Here is a 16,824-nt window from a genome sequence, read left to right on the forward strand (position 1 = left end):
ATCCACTCTTTTTTAGATCCTTTTCCCATATTGGCCGTTACAGAGTATTGGGTAGATTTCCTTGTGCTATAAAGTAGGTTCTTATTAGTTATCTATTTTATATCAGTGTGTATATATAAATCCAAATCTCCCAATTTATCCCTCTCCCCTTCCCCTTTAGTGACCATAAATTTGTTTTCTACATCTGTGACTCCATTTCTGTTTTGTGAATAAGTTCATTTGTACCATTTTTTTTATTCCACAAATAAGCAATATCATACATTTGTCTCAAAATACGAGCTTAACTTAGGACTTTCAATTGATAGTTTTTTTTTTTTTTTGTATATTTTTTTTCATAGATCTACAACAAGATCGTTCTTCTTCCCCACCACCTCCACTGCCAGAGAGAACCTTAGAGTCCTTCCTTCTTGCTGATGAAGATTGTAAGTGACAGTACTCTCTCAAAATTTATAGAAAAATGAGACCATAAAATGAGACCATAAAATAGGACCTAAATGGAAAAGGTACAAAGAATGATTAAATAAGATAAAGACAATAAATTTTAAAAATGCATAATCTATTGCAAAAATAATGTACAGAAAAATCAAGCTAACAATTACTGAATATATACCTGTATGTAATCTGAAGTCTTAAGAAGCTATGCAACAAAACATTTTGTTTTTTAGGTACACAGGCTCAACCTGTAGAGACTTGTTCTACGAGCTGTCCTAACACCATGGAAAATTCAACATCTTCAAAACAGACACTGAAACCTCCTGGAAAGAATTTTACAAGGAGTAAGGTAAAAAAGATAGGAGTTTATGGGAATATACCAGAGGTGTCCTAACCCTTATCACTCCAACCCTCCAGCATTAAGATGAAAAAATTAGACTAAATATCTTCACTAATATTGATTGTTAGTCTCACAGCAATCAAAATTAATAGAGGGAAGCCAAAAATTAAAAAAAAAACAAAACAAAAAAGCACCTTAGAGCATGCCCCCCAAAACTATCAACCTCTTTCCCCCTGAAACTAGACAAACTGATTCCAAAGTTTATATGTGCGGGGAAAGAGCCAGAATAGTCAGGAAACAGCAAAATAAATAAATAAATAAAAGCAGTGAAAGAAGGGTAGTCTTATCAGGTATTAAAATATTATAAAGCCCGAATAATTAAAATGGCATGATATTGGTTTATGAAAAGAAACATACACAAACAAAGCAGAAGAAAAAGATGGAGAACAAAGATGAGAGCATTTTCACTAGGATATTTTGAATTACAAATAATCTGTATTTAAAAATCTAAATAAAATTTTTCAAAAAGAAATTTTAAAATATCTATTATATAGATTACATCTCTGTTAAGTGTTAGAAATGTCATAAAGGACATCTAAATGTCCTTGAAAAGAGTATAGTTAATTATTAGAATATAATACCTATATGAGAAATAAAATGAAAATTATCAAAAAAATAATATACTGTGGAACAGAGTGGAAAAACATACACCCTGAGGAAATGTGAAGAAAAGAAGAGATCTGGGTAGATTTTAGAAGAGATAAGTTAGAGATTCCACCATCAAGGAGGCAGAAGATATGGGTTTGCTTAAAGGACGGAGAAGGAAGTAGCATGGTTAATTGTATGAAGAGAATCTCAGTAAATCGAGTACAGAATATGACTGGCAAATTTTTTGACTAGAATGGGACTGGGAATGTATCACAGCTATCTTCAGAAGCCACTGTGGGTCCTGGAACGGTCACTTAATAAAGAAGAGAAGTAGGGGACTTCCCAGGTGGTCCAGTGGTTAAGACATGGAGGTTAAGACCTGCAGGGGACACGGGTTCCTTCCCTGGTCTGGGAAGATTCCATATGCTGAGGGGCAATTAAGCCTGTGTACCACAACTACTGCGCCCGCACTCTAGAGCCCACGAGCTGCAACTCCTGAGTCTGTGTGCCTACAGCCCATGCTTCCAAACAAGAGAAGCCACTGCAGTTGTGGAGCCCATGCACCACAACTAGAGATAGCTGTCACGCAGCAAATGAAGATCCAGTGCAGCCACATAAATTAATAAATCAGTACATAAAATAGTTTAAAAAATAAAGAAGAAAAGTAGAAACTCCATATTTTTTCATGACAGAATAATAGTATTATTTCTAAACAGCAAGATAAGTAGAGACTTGGCATTGAGTTAAAAATGGCATGATAGAAAAATAACTTTGTGTATTCTGATATCCATTTTTAAAGAAATTAATCCTCTTGACTGAAGTCTATATTTCTAGTTGATTAAAGTGTTTGGATTTCACAGGGAAAAAACTAACGTTTTCCTTTTCTTCATTTTTGTAGAGTTTGAAAATTTTACGAAACGTGAAAAAGAGTAAGTTACTTATTTTTAGAATATATATATACCACTTTCTGCAATGCGGGAGACCCGGGTTCAATCCCTGGGTGGGGAAGATCCCCTGGAGAAGGAAATGGCAACCTACTTCAGCATTCTTGCCTGGAAAATTCCATGGACTGAGGAGACTGGTGGGCTACAGTCCATCAGGGTCGCAAAGAGTCGGACATGACTGAGCGACTTCACTTTCTTTCACTTCACATACCACTTTCAGTATATGTAATTTTTCCTTATACAACCACTGGGAAAAATAATTAACAGTACTATTCTTAAACAGAACCTTGCTAAGGGCCTATATATCAGAATAGTCACCTCCAGGCCTTGCACTGTTGTTAGGCTCCACAATGCTAAAATACTGGGTAGGGAGTAAGGGGAGGGAAAAGTCTCTGTATGATTCATAGGAATAATAATAAAATAATAGAAAGTATGATGTTTGGCACTTTCTATACATCCTAAAATGCTGTCATTACTGTGTTATTTAAACCTCCCAGCAGTCTAACCTCAGATGTATTTTCTTTGAAAGTAGTCACAGCAAAGCATATTGTGAAACAAATGTGTTGATTTAATGAAATAAGCAAAGTATTGACACATTTCCATTTTTACCAAATATTATTAGCAATAAAAGTCTGTTGCTTACTGTTTTTCCTATATTGTAATAAAAACAAAACCCTGACTCCTGAAACTATGGGAAACTGGTTATCTTCAAAATCCTATTTATAACTACAAAGTATATGGTGGTATATTTTTTACAAACTTGATCCATCGGGTTAATCATCAAGGATTAAACAGCTATACTGGTATTGTGGGGAGGGACAAAGAGCACTGAGAAAACTTGGATGTAAGGTGTTAGCTAAGTAAGAAGGTTTATAGCTGAATATTACTCTTCTGAGTTTTCACTCTTATCTCCCTGTCCATAAGCTTGTGCTAGTCTGCTTTTATTGCTACCACACTTGATCTCTGAAGTGAACTAATTTCCTACCTATAATAAAGCATGATTGGAAAATATACTCTTTCCTCTAAAGTCAGTCAAAAGAGAATTTAAACATTTCAAGAGGAAATCATAGTATGAAAGTGTTAGTTGCTTAGTCATGTCCAACTCTTTTCAATCTCATGGACTGTATGTAGCCTTCCAGGCTCCTCTGTCTATGAATTCTCCAGGCAAGAGTGGGTTCCCTTCTCCAGCGAAGCTTCCTGCCCCAGGGATCAAACCTGGATCTCCTGATTGCAGGCAAATTCAGGAAAGCATGATTAGAAAATATAGTTTTTCTTCTGAAGTCAGTCAAAAGAGAATTAAAACATTTCAAGAGCAAATTATAATAGAAAGCATAAGAAATAAAATGGCAAAAAGCAAAAACATGCGTAAATTGAACAGTTAGCCAAAGATTGATTTGATTAGCTTAGCTTACGAAACATCGTTTTCTTCAATGTGAGAGACCTGGGTTCGATCTCTGGGTCAGGAAGATCCCCTGGAGAAGGAAATGGCAACCCACTCCAGTACTCTTGCCCGGAAAATCCCATGGACAGGGAAGCCTGGTAGGCTACAATCCATGGGGTCGCAGAGAGTTGGACACGACTGAGCGACTTCACTTTCACGAAACATCATTTTCTTTCTCTTAAAAAAAGCAGAAAATAAACCCTTATAGGTCATGTTAATGACCCAATAGGAAGTCACAGAAGAGTTTTAGACAGATATGTTACAAAATCTGTTTTTTGAAAAAGAATGGCAACCCACTCCAGTACTCTTGCCTGGAGAATCCCATGGAGGGAGGAGCCTGGTAGGCTACAGTCCATGGGGTCGCAAAGAGTCGGACACGACTGAGCGACTTCACTTTCACTTTATGGCTGCTGGTGACAAGAGTTGAAGATGTCAGCTATGATATCCAATGCTACTTTTGGAGGGAAACTTTAGTTGCTGAGAAATCCTTTACTTGCAAGTGACAGAAAACCCAACTTAAGCTAGTTTAAGCAGAAAAGAGGAATTTATTGACTTATGACCAAGAGTTCAAATGATATAATTAGGGCCTAATCTCTTATTCCATATCTCCCAACTTTGTTTCTGTCTGTTAGAATACTCAGGCAGGCTTTTACCATGTGATTTCAGGCTTATGATAAAAAAACTGAGCTCCTTCCTGGTTGCTCAAACCACAGCTTGATAGACGACTAGTGTTGTTAGGCCTGCTTGTCTTGGTCAAACCTAAACCAATTATCGCCGGTATATTTAATGCTTGGATTAAGAGGATAGTGTCATGCCTTATATTTAACAATTGTTACACATAGACACTGACCAATAGAGAATGAGGTCAGATCTAAACAACTGGTGACCATGGCAAAGTACCAACTGATAGCCCTGGTCATAAATCAGCTCTCTGATCTATGGGTAGATTAGTTCCACAAGAGATATGGGAGGTGAACATTGGAAAGGGGTGATTTCTTAAAGTAAAATTCAATTATCAGAAGAAGGAATTAATGCTGGGCAGGAAGCATAAAAGTATCCATGACAAGCTATAAGCAAAATAGTAGTTCACTATATATATGCAAAATTTTTGTCTCCAGTTATAAAACGCCAATTTTCCCTTTTGGGACAATTGTTTTCTTTCTGAAGGATGTCTACAACTCTCAGCTCATGTGCAATATAGGGATGATAGCTATCTCCTGAACTTTCTCACCTTCACCCACTTGTTATCCATGTCTCTATCATCAGTGGCTAGTCTAATTCTTAGCACTAGTAGGTATTCAATAAGTATTTTACTTGAATCTGACTGAAATTCATGATATACTCTAGTGATTCATCGGAGAAGGCAATGGCACCCCACTCCAGTACTCTTGCCTGGAAAATCCCATGGATGGAGAAGCCTGGTAGGCCGCAGTCCATGGGGTTGCTACAAGTCAGACTTCACTTTCACTTTTCACTTTCATGCATTGGAGAAGAAAATGGCAACCCACTCCAGTGTTCTTGCCTGGAGAATCCCAGGGACGGGGGAGCCTAGTGGGCTGCCGTCTATGGGGTCGCACAGAGTTGGACACGACTGAAGTGACTTAGCAGCAGCAGCAGCAGCAGCAGCTAGTGATTCATACTGATGTAGCTCCAGGAAGTGTGAGGGCTTTCTAGAATTTTTTGTGTGTACAAACATATATGCAGTCCTCACACTATATTCTGAAAATGATGAGAACAAATAAAGGTGTATATTTAGTGATTTCTCCCCAATTATGTACTGTTTCCTAGAAAGTTCATACAAGCCTGGAATTATCTTTTTTTGGTGATAAGACAGTACTTGTGCAAAATACGGACCATGTTTTCATTGGATTGTTTTCAGAATTGGGTAGATATTGATATATGAATATATTAATGTGATAGGAAGAGAAATGTATTTCTAAGTCTACCTATATGGAGCTAAAATAGCAAAACAAAGCAACATAACAGTGCTTTTTGGAATATTCTAGACCTAACTAGAAACATCCAAAATAGGAAAAATGTTGGTTGGAAAGTGAATAAAGATATTCCAGAGTAGAAGATGGTGGAAGAAAAACTACAGACTTGCCATAGATGAGCTAATGTGGAAAACAAATTATTTAAAAATGTACTTAAGAGTGATCAGAATGCAAAGTAAGATGCAGTTGAAAACCAAAATGTAAACCCCATAGAAAGTACATTCACAATAAAATAGATCATATTCTTGAATATTTTGGTGATTCTCTTTAGTATTGGGTTTACCATACAATGTTTGTGAAGAAAACTTAAAAAAAAATGCACACAAGAATGAGAAAATTGTAGTATGAACTCATTTGTAAGCATTTATATTTTGTTACATGTGATGTTTATCTAGAAGTATTAATTAATTTGGAGGAAACATTTAATCTCAACAATTATGTTGTCTGAGTCTATATTCATTCTTCCCTTACAATTTTTTCTTTTGATTCTAGGTATCTGTAATTCTTCCCCACCAAACAAGCCTGCAGAGACTGCTCGGTCAAAAAACTCCAGCTCCTTTTTGAATTTTGGTATGTGTGTTACTTTCCAGTAGAGTTAAAAAAACGTTTACCTTAATTATTCATTTGTAGTATAAGAGATACAACATTAATATGATTTAAGGTTACATGTATAAGTCCTTATGTTTATATTCTTTTTCATGCCATTTATCTTTTTATTTTCAGCTTCCTCTTACATGTTACATAGGCCTGAATTGCCTAGCATATGTGGAAAATAAAACTAGGTACCAAATGATCATGTTGGCATGTAATAAATGAATGTGAAAGCCACAGGCAGAAATTCTGAAATACTATTAATACTCTAATTCATATCTAAGCAAAGTTATAAGAAATATGCAAGTGTGATGAAAACAGCAGATGATGCTACTATTTAATCTTATTAAACTCATTCGACAGCAGAAGGTGAAGCACAATTCTGACAGTTTAAAGGAACTGTTTGCCCAGTTGCTCTTTAATATAAATTATAAATTTAAAATAATTTTATATTAAGCATTCTACTATTTATATAACACAAATTCATACTATTTAAGGTAATATTATATAGTTTTTTTGTAAGATGTATAGTAAATGGTATAGGATATTACTACTAAAAACCAAAAAGCAGACCCCCTGAAAAGGTCTGGGGGACCTCCAGTAGTCCCAGGGACCACACCCTGGGGAACTGTTGCTCCATGGTATTGTCCTTATCTGAATGATCAAAACTGTTGCAGCCGCATTCATCCTGTAGGTGGCAAGAAGAGAGAAAAATGTTGAAGACGTGTGGCCTCCTCTTTAGGACTTAAAGCACTAACCTGGAAGAGGCAACATTATGCTATGCATGTGCTACATCCAAACTATAAAAGACACCCAGAAAATGCAATAATGCTGGGCAGATAAGTTTCCCATATACTATTCTATTCCTGAAGAAGAAACAAAGAAAAATTTGGGTGGACAGGTAGCAATCTCTGCCACAACTGGGGTTATGGTCCCTATCTCACCAAGGCAAAGTATTTAACTAGAATCTCTGGATCTGTTTCTTGTGTTTTAAAATTTTTACTTGGATTACATTAACTCTAAGGTTTAATACGTTATATTTAGAAAACAGTTATTATTCTTATTAAATCATTTAGTTAAAAAGTTCATATAGGATATTTTATAACCTATGGAAAAAGCACCAAACTTTGCCTGAAACATAAATGTTCCTTGCTTTCTTCTTTTCTCTCAATCAGACACACCACTTCAATAGCTCATGGCCTGTCTAACTTTACAACAAGGGCTTAGTGAAGAGCTGACTCATTGGAAAAGACCCTGATGCTAGGAAAGATTGAGGGTAGGAGGAGAAGGGGGTGACAGAGCATGAGATGGTTGGATGGCATCACCAATTCAAAGGACATCAGTTTGAGCAAGCTCCAAGAGATAGTGAAGGACAGGGAAGCCTGGCTTGCTGCAGTCCACGGGGTAGCAAAGAGTCAGATATGAATTAGCTACTGAAAGCAACAATGGGTTGAGTTGCTCTGTGGCATGTGGGATCTTCCCGGATCAGGGATCGAACCCGTATCTCCTGCATTGGCAGGCAGATTCCTTACCACTGAGCCACCAGGGAAGCCCTCCATCAACTGTCTTATTGCCATACACCAGCAACTGTTTATACAGCATTTACATTATATAAGGTATTATAAGTAATCTAGAGATGATGCCATTCCTTTCTCCAGGGGAATCTTCCTGACCCAGGGATCAAACACGGATCTCCTGCATTGCAGGCAGTGCTGTATTATATATTTGAAAGCTGTTAAAAGAAAAATCTTAAATCAAAGAGAAAAATCTTAAAAACTCATCAAACAAACAAGATGGAGATGATGTGAGGCGATGGAGGTGTTAACCTTAATGTGCTAATCATTTCACAGTATTTATGTGTATCAAATCATATTCATATACCTTAAACATACATATGTCACATGTAAACATACATATGTCAATATTATCTCAATACTGGAGAAAAAAATATTGAATTACTAAAGGCTATTATAACCATCTAATCATTACCATTATTAAATTTGTAAGTGTTCCACAAATTTAAGGTGTTATTAGAATTTTATTGTCATCATTTAAGCACTAATGTAATTACTAGAATGCTTTTATAATCTATTACTAAATTGATCAAAGATGCTAACCTTTTAGGAAAAAAAAATCCATATACTTCCACATATTACAATATACTCAAAAGAAAAAGCGTTCATTTCTATATAAGAGATCTTTTTTCATTCAGTTTTATTTTTGTTCCCAGGTTTTGCAAATCGTTTTTCAAAACCCAAAGGACCAAGGAACCCACCATCAACTTGGAAAATTTAAAACAGCTTTGGAATATTGCCTGCAAGTGAATCTGTAAATAAAACTAATAGAATACTGCTAGCTAAAATAAGTGTATATTCATAATATCAACCATGAAGATATGGTAATAATGTTCAGATCAGATCAGTCACTCAGTCGTGTCCGACTCTTTGCGACCCCATGAATCGCAGCACGCCAGGCCTCCCTGTCCATCACCAACTCCCGGAGTTCACCCAGACTCACGTCCATCGAGTCAGTGATGCCATCCAGCCATCTCATCCTCTGTCGTCCCCTTCTCCTCCTGCCCCCAATCCCTCCCAGCATCAGAGTCTTTTCCAATGAGTCAACTCTTCGCATGAGGTGGCCAAAGTACTGGAGTTCCAGACCACCTGATCTGCCTCTTGAGAAATTTGTATGCAGGTCAGGAAGCAACAGTTAGGACTGGACATGGAACAACAGACTGGTTCCAAATAGGAAAAGGAGTTCGTCAAGGCTGTATATTGTCACCCTGTTTATTTAACTTATATGCAGAGTACATCATGAGAAACGCTGGACTGGAAGAAACACAAACTGGAATCAAGATTGCCAGGAGAAATATCAATAACCTCAGATATGCAGATGACACCACCCTTATGGCAGAAAGTGAAGAGGAACTCAAAAGCCTCTTGATGAAGGTGAAAGTGGACAGTGAAAAAGTTGGCTTAAAGCTCAACATTCAGAAAACGAAGATAATGGCATCCAGTCCCACCACTTCATGGGAAATAGATGGGGAAACAGTGGAAACAGTGTCAGACTTTGTTTTTCTGGGCTCCAAAATCACTACAGATGGTGACTGCAGCCATGAAATTAAAAGACGCTTACTCCTTGGAAGGAAAGTTATGACCAACCTAGATAGCATATTCAAAAGCAGAGACATTACTTTGCCAACAAAAGTTCGTCTAGTCAAGGTTATGGTTTTTCCTGTGGTCATGTATGGATGTGAGAGTTGGACTGTAAAGAAAGCTGAGCACCAAAGAATTGATGCTTTTGAACTGTGGTGTTGGAGAAGACTCTTGAAAGTCCCTTGGACTGCAAGGAGATCCAACCAGTCCATTCTGAAGGAGATCAGCCCTGGGATTTCTTTGGAAGGAATGATGCTAGCTTTAAAAGAAGACCAATATGCAAATAAGTGTCAGAAGTTTTACATTTCATCTCATTTACATTGGGTTGGAAAGCACAAATAGGAGTTTGTCATTTAAACTTATGTACAGAGAATGCTGTATGAGAAAGTTTTAGAATGGACTTATTTTTCCTTTTTAGAAGTTATTTTTATTCTCCTTTACCTTTCTACCTAAATATAAAGTTAAAAGATTTGTAAAAATTTGACCTCAATTAAATGTCTACATTCTCAGATGTTAGTATAAAAAGTGTTTTGAAAAATCTTACCTTGTGGTTGCAGTACAAAATTACTGCTTGTGAAAATGATTGATTCTTGGGAGTTATTTCTGCCTAAATGGAGTACACATCCTTTTCCAAGTGCTGTGGGAAACAAAGTAATGAGAAAAGAAGTTACACCTAAAGAGAATAAAATATATACTTAATGACAGTAATCAGCCTTTTGTTTGGATATACCAAATAACAAGATGTTCAATTCCTGAAAAGCTTTAGCCAGTTGTTCAATTACCAAATCTAGAAAAATAATCAACAAAATAGTAGGGTGGGAAGCGGGAAGGAGGTTCAAGAGGGAAGTGACCATGCTTACCTATGGCTGATTCATGTTGATGCAGGGAAGAAACAAACACAATATTGTAAAGCAATTATCCTTCAATCAAAAATAAATAAAGACAAAACAAAACAACAAAGTAGCTGTATAAACATGCTTTGTTTATACAGTAGCATTTTTTCATTTCAAAGGTCCTGTAAAACATGTACAACTTATATCCAACTAACCAGAGGTACTATTAAATTTTTTTCTATATATTTTCTATATATATTTGCCTTAAGAAAGTTGATCTTTCAAATCTAATTGTATATAACAACCAAGTTAGTGGGTGATTATTACAAAGGATTCCCCTTGACTAATAATGATTTCACTTTAAAAGTTTATAACTTTATGAAAATGAAATAGACATTTGTTCTTCAACATTGTTCATTAGGAATCCCAATAAAGACACACATTAGATGAAATGTTACCTTTTTATTGTATAGTGTACTGTATACAAGAGGTGCTCAATAAACTTTCTGGTTTTTAAACTAACTTTATAGTGTTCACTGAGCTGAATACTTCATGATACTAGTGGTATCAAACCACAGTGATTTTATCTTGAGTAGTTTATTGTAATCAATTACTTCCAAATATCTTTATCAAGGCGGTAAAATTGTAACGTGACGATCAAATTGTAAATAAATTTCCGATCAAATTGTAAATAAATTTCCAGGCAGAAAACTTGGTGAGTAGTGATGATTTCTGGAGTGTGTTATGGTAAACACACTTCTCAAATTTATGCAGCCGTATATTTACGATTTGCAAAAATCTTAAGAAATTTCAAAACATACGTTTCCATCTAGAATTTTTCCGCAACTGCAGGAACGGATTTAAATAATAGACAGACTCTACCTTTCCAGGCACTAGAGGGGCTGTGACTCGATGGAGAGGTGGGCGGCGCTCAGCGGGCTCCCAGGCAATTCTTGCACCTGCCTTGTAGCGCCTGTGCTTGTAACCATAGCAATTACTGCCCAGGAAGAGGTTCAGAAATGTCTGATTTGCAGCTCCATTCTATCTTAAAGCAAAATCGCCCTCATTTGCTATGTTACTATGTTCCCTTTTCCTCTGCATCTCATCGCTTGTCCAGGGTTGTAAAAGGCCGGAGATTCTTTTACCTCACAAAGGTTAAGAGAGGAATAGCAAACTGAAAAGTAACTATGGAGACCACCTACTCCGTGTAAAATGACGAAGGGGCACACAGAGATGATAATGGGAACGCGCCTACAGACTTCGAAAGCTATTAACATTGTTTCGGCCGTTAAGGCGGTTGGCGGCAACTCTCCGCCCAGCGGCGGTTGCGTCGCAGCCCGAAGCGTGACTCGGCGCACGCTCTCTTTCTGCTCCTCGGCTCGACGAGCCAGCGACGCGGCGGGGGCGCGGGGAACTACTGCTCCCGTGAGGCTCTGCGCGGCCTTGGGTACTTTACAATAGAGCTCGGTCGGAGGGGCCAGCGGAGAAACACCGGGAAGTGCCGCTTCCGGCATGTTCAGCTCTGGACGAAGAATGGCCGAGAAGTGGAGGGTGGGGGAGAGACTCCAATGCCCAGCGGGCCGTGCGCGGGCGGCGCTTGCGCGATACGCGGACGGGGGGGCGGTCGGGCCATTTAAATGTGTGTTTGTGGGTGAAATGGCTGCGCAGGTCGGAGCGGTGCGCGTAGTACGGGCGGTGGCGGCGCAGGAGGAGGCGGACAAAGACGGGAAGGAGAAACCCCACGCTGGGGTCTCGCCGCGGGGAGTGAAGCGGCAGCGCCGAGCGAGCAGCGGGGGGTCTCAGGAGAAGCGAGGGCGGCCGAGCCAAGACCCCCCTCTCGCTCCCCCTCACCGGCGGCGTCGCAGCCGCCAACATCCCGGGCCGCTGCCGCCAACGAATGCAGCCCCAACCGTCCCAGGCCCTGTTGAGCCTCTCCTCCTGCCGCCTCCGCCACCACCTTCGCTGGCACCCGCCGGGCCCGCTGTCGCTGCCCCGCTCCCGGCCCCGGGCACCTCGGCCCTCTTCACCTTCTCGCCCCTGACGGTGAGCGCAGCCGGGCCCAAGCATAAGGGCCACAAGGAGCGGCACAAGCACCATCACCACCGCGGCTCTGATGGTGACCCCGGCCCCTGCGCTCCGGGAGAGCTCAAGCACAAGGACAAGCAGGAAAACGGCGAGAGGACAGGAGGGGTGCCTCTCCTCAAGGCCCCCAAGAGAGGTGAGAGCAGCCGAACTGCCCCGAGCTCGGGCTCTATCTGGGTCTCTCTCTGTTTCGATATCCCGCCCCTTTAATCCTGAAAGACGCCTGCCCTCCGCTTACCTCCTGCTGCTCTCTTCCCCTAAGCCCACTGGGGTGGACCCTGGATTTCCATCCGTCGACACCGTCTGACCTACTTGAAGCTTCTTGCTTCGAGGCCGAGCTGTCAGTTTCTAACCCCCTTACCATTCCCCCCTCCCGGAGCCTTTACGTTTGTTTTCAAAATCGCCAGGGTTTCCGCGCCTCGAGATCCTTGGCATGGGATAGTATGTGGGGTATTAAAAACTGTCTGAAGTAAAGGCTTGTCGCTAAAATGTCCCCCCGCCCCGTTTTCCTTGATGGAAAGCTCCACAATATTAACGAGTATGGTTTGGGGCTATTAAGGAGTTTGAATTTTTACCGAGATTAATTAGCTGGACTCACAGGTTGCCTTAGCTTCTGAAAGATGAGATATCAAACACAGTTTATCTTTTTTTTTTTTTTATGTAGAGGTAAAAATCATTTTTAATTTTCAGGAAAGGGCTTTCTCTCCTCTTCGATCCTGGAAAATAGGACCAGCCGAGCCTCTGAAAAGTGGAAATGTTCAGTAGGCGATAGTAGAGACAAGAATTCCAGTTGCATTTTAATTTACCTGGCACAACAGATTGAGAATGCATTTATTTCCAGTAAACTTACTAAAGTCAAGAATATAATCCAGAAAATGTAGGACTCTACTAAGTGAGTGTGGGTTCTAGAGAAATTAGATTCACAAAAATTGCTGTTACCCTATTCGAAAGTACCTGTAGCATTTATTTTCATTCTCTTTGGTGTGGGGAGGGGGGGGCGGATAAGAATTTTGACTATGCCATGTATTTGTACTTTGTAGGTGATTTTATGTAATTTCTTAGCATTATCTTCTGAAGAGTTTAAAATACTTCTGTGTTCTTAGTACTGGGGCAGTTGAACTAGTCTTTTAGTCTCAGGTTGGGTGAGTTTTGGATTTCTTACACATATTTGGTCTTAACCTAGGGCTAATCGTTTCGTTTTGTGATGGTGCAGTTTGTTGGAAATTATTGCTCAGTAAGTTTTTATTGAATTGAATTAAATTTTTCTTCCTTTGTTGGTATCTAAGTCTTATCCTGAGGAATAGAACTTGTGCCAGATGGACAGGAGTGCCAGTTTCCACCACCAGTATGCAATAATTTTGCTCTGTTGTATTTTTACCTTTATTTTTCACTTTCTTATTTCATGTGTGTATGTATTTTTGTGGGTTTTAATTGTACAGAGCCAGAGGAAATCTTAGAGATCATCCAAATCAAATTTGTATTGTAGAAGAGTGAAAACCCAGGCCTAAAGTAGTGAAGAGACTTTTCTAATCTAGTCACAGTTAATTAGTAACAAGTACCAAAAATTAAAAAAAAAATCATTGGCATAATAGGGAGTAGAACCCAGATCTCCTGAATCCTAGTTCAAGCTTCATCCTAGTTCAGCTGCATGGTGTTGCTTTTTCATATTGCTATTCATTTTTTCCAGTTCTTTGCTTACCTTTTCCCTGTTCTTTGGCATCAGAGTGGCAGTAGCCAGTTCCATTTAGAATTTCTGACTTCGCCTCCTTTTATGGGGGGAAGCAGCAAATGCATGTATAATTCACAGTGTGTGTCTCTGAAAATTGCAGAGGCCGTGTCTAAAAAACAAACAAAAACAAACCTTTAACCCAGTGCTGCCTCCCAGAACTTTTTTCCCGTGATAAAAATGTTTTCCATAAATGTGTTGCCCAGTGTGGTAGCCATTAGTATGTGGCCTTTCAGACAAATCTTGAAGCCTTGGCTCGTGTGACTGAGGAACTGAATTTTTAATTTTATTTCATTCTAATTATTTTTTAATTAAATTGTTCCTTTCAGCTAGTGGCTACCACATTGTACAGTACAGCTCCAAGCATTTGTGGTTTGCCAGTGTGTTGAAGGAAAAGTGGGTTATAGTGAGGTCATTTAAACATTTTAACTTTTTTAAAAATTGAGATATAACTGATATGTAACATTATATTATCTTTAAGTATACAAAGTAATGATTCAGTATTTGTGTACATTGCAAAATGATCACCACAATAACTGTAGTTTAAACAATTTGACTTTTGAATGAGACTTGGTTATGTATTCTGGAGGGAAAGGTTCCCTGGTCAGATACATTGAGGGAAAAAACAATATAATAGCCTTCTAGATACATGACACACACTGACATTTTAAAAGTTCTGAGAATCTTGCAGAAAATAAACTGGTTTAACCTTTGCTTAATCCAGGCTTTTGCACAACACTTTGATGGATACCTTTTGTTTTCCCACTGAATATCTTTATACTTGGTATTGTGATATGCTGGAGGCATGCCTCTGGAATCAATCTGAGTGTAAATCATGGCTCCACCACTTACTGTGTGACTATGGACAAATTATCTTAAGCTACCTCAGTTTCAGTTTTCTTATCTGTAAAATAAGGTTGAGGTATTTCTTTTGTAACCCACTCCAGTGTTCTTGCCTGGAGAATCCCAGGGCCGGGGGAGCCTGGTGGGCTGCCGTCTATGGGGTCGCACAGAGTCCGACAGGACTGAAGCGACTTAGCATAGCATATTTCTTTTGTAAGATTGTTTGTAGCTTAAGTGAGACACTATGTGGAAAGCGTTTAAAACAATGTTTGGCTGTTATTAGATACTGTAAAAGCTGCTTTTTGTTATTTTGTTATGCTTGGTCCTTGAAACAACTCTAAGGTTAATAAGGAGAGTTGCTCGACCCTTGTTATTTATAGAACTATATCTTCCCTTATCCTCAGATTTTCGGGAACTCTTTTAACTTACTTTGAGATAATTATATATTCACAGGAAATGGCAAAAATAATACAGGGAGGTCTTTACCCTACACTAGTTTCCTCCAGAGGTTACATCTTACATAACTATTATATAATATCAACACCAGAAAAATTAACATTGTTACAGTGGTGTGCCTATAATTTTGTGCTGTTTTAACAGTTGTAGATTAGTTTACCACCACTGCAGTCAAGGTACAGGACTATTCCGTCACCACAAAAATCTCCCTTGTGCTCTGTCTTTGTAATATTAGAACTTACTGTGTCTCCTCACCTTCCCCAATCCCTGGAAACCACTAATTTGTTCTCCGTGTCTATACTTTTATCATTCTGAGAATGTTACATAAATGGAATATATAGTGTGCAGTCTTTTGAGATTTTTTTCCATCCAGCATGTCCTTGAGATCTATTCAAGTGGTATGTATCAATAGCTCACTTATTTTCATTGCTGAGTAGTGTTCTATGTTACGGATATCCACAGCTTAACTAGTGACTTGTTGAAGAACATTTTGGTTGTTTCCAGTTTGGTCATTTTGAACAAGGCTTCTGTGAACTTCATGTTCAGGTTTTTGTGTAAACGTGAATTTTCATTTCTTTGTGAATGTAGTTGCTGGCAAATGTATGTTTAGGTTTTGTTTTTTGAAGATATGGCCAAACTATTTCCTGAAATATCTGTACCGTTTTACATTTCCACCAGCAATGTATGAGAGATCTATTTTCTCTACATCCTTGCCAGTATATGGTATTGTTACTATTTTTATTTTACTGTTTTAGTATGTGTAATGATACCTCATCATGGACTGAAATTGAATCTCTCCAATGGCTGGTGATATTTAACATCTTTCCATGCCATCATTTGCTGTCCATATAGTCTCATCAGTAAAATGTGTCTTTATGTCTTCTTCCCATTTTCTAATTTATTATTATTTTTTGGCTTTTTTATTGAGTTTTGAGAATTCATGTATTACAGATTTGTATATACTTTATCAGAATAATGGTTTGCAGATATTTTCTCCCACTCTGTTATTTGTCTTTGCATCCTCTTAACAGTGTCTTTCAGAGAGCAAATATTTTTAATTTTATTTCAATAAATGTATTGATTTTCTTTTATGGATTATGCTTTTGGTGTCACGTCTAAGGTCCCAAGATGTCAGTCCCAAAGATTTTCTTCTGCTGTTTTTCCAAAAGTATTTTTTAAATGTCAACTTTTACATTTGAATCTCTGATCCATTTGTGTAAATTTTGTATAATATGTGTGGTTTAGGTTGAGGTTCATTTTTTTTTGGCCTATGATATCTAATTGCTCCATCACCTTTTGGTGAAAAGACTGTGCTTCCTTCATTGAATTACTTCTGTAC

The 16,824-nt window shown here is 38.5% G+C and overlaps 2 protein-coding genes across 2 annotated transcripts in view; both read left to right on the forward strand.

Annotated features, from left to right (window-relative positions):
- The window catches only part of PTPN22 (protein tyrosine phosphatase non-receptor type 22), a 57,471-nt gene extending 47,383 nt beyond the window's left edge, over nucleotides 1–10,088 (forward strand). The window contains exons 17-21 of the mRNA XM_070779798.1: nucleotides 339–422; nucleotides 666–781; nucleotides 2,319–2,349; nucleotides 6,292–6,369; nucleotides 8,621–10,088. Coding sequence (XP_070635899.1) covers nucleotides 339–422; nucleotides 666–781; nucleotides 2,319–2,349; nucleotides 6,292–6,369; nucleotides 8,621–8,685 — 374 coding nt within the window. The 3' untranslated portion in view covers nucleotides 8,686–10,088. The remainder of the gene's footprint in view (nucleotides 1–338; nucleotides 423–665; nucleotides 782–2,318; nucleotides 2,350–6,291; nucleotides 6,370–8,620) is intronic.
- Nucleotides 10,089–11,890: 1,802 nt separating this feature from the next.
- RSBN1 (round spermatid basic protein 1) overlaps nucleotides 11,891–16,824 on the forward strand; it is a 43,161-nt gene continuing 38,227 nt past the window's right edge. Inside the window, exon 1 of the mRNA XM_019956778.2 lies at nucleotides 11,891–12,596. Coding sequence (XP_019812337.1) covers nucleotides 11,891–12,596 — 706 coding nt within the window. The remainder of the gene's footprint in view (nucleotides 12,597–16,824) is intronic.

This window comes from Bos indicus, chromosome 3 (assembly GCF_029378745.1).
Source record: "Bos indicus isolate NIAB-ARS_2022 breed Sahiwal x Tharparkar chromosome 3, NIAB-ARS_B.indTharparkar_mat_pri_1.0, whole genome shotgun sequence".
NCBI classification, from domain to species: Eukaryota; Metazoa; Chordata; class Mammalia; order Artiodactyla; family Bovidae; genus Bos; species Bos indicus.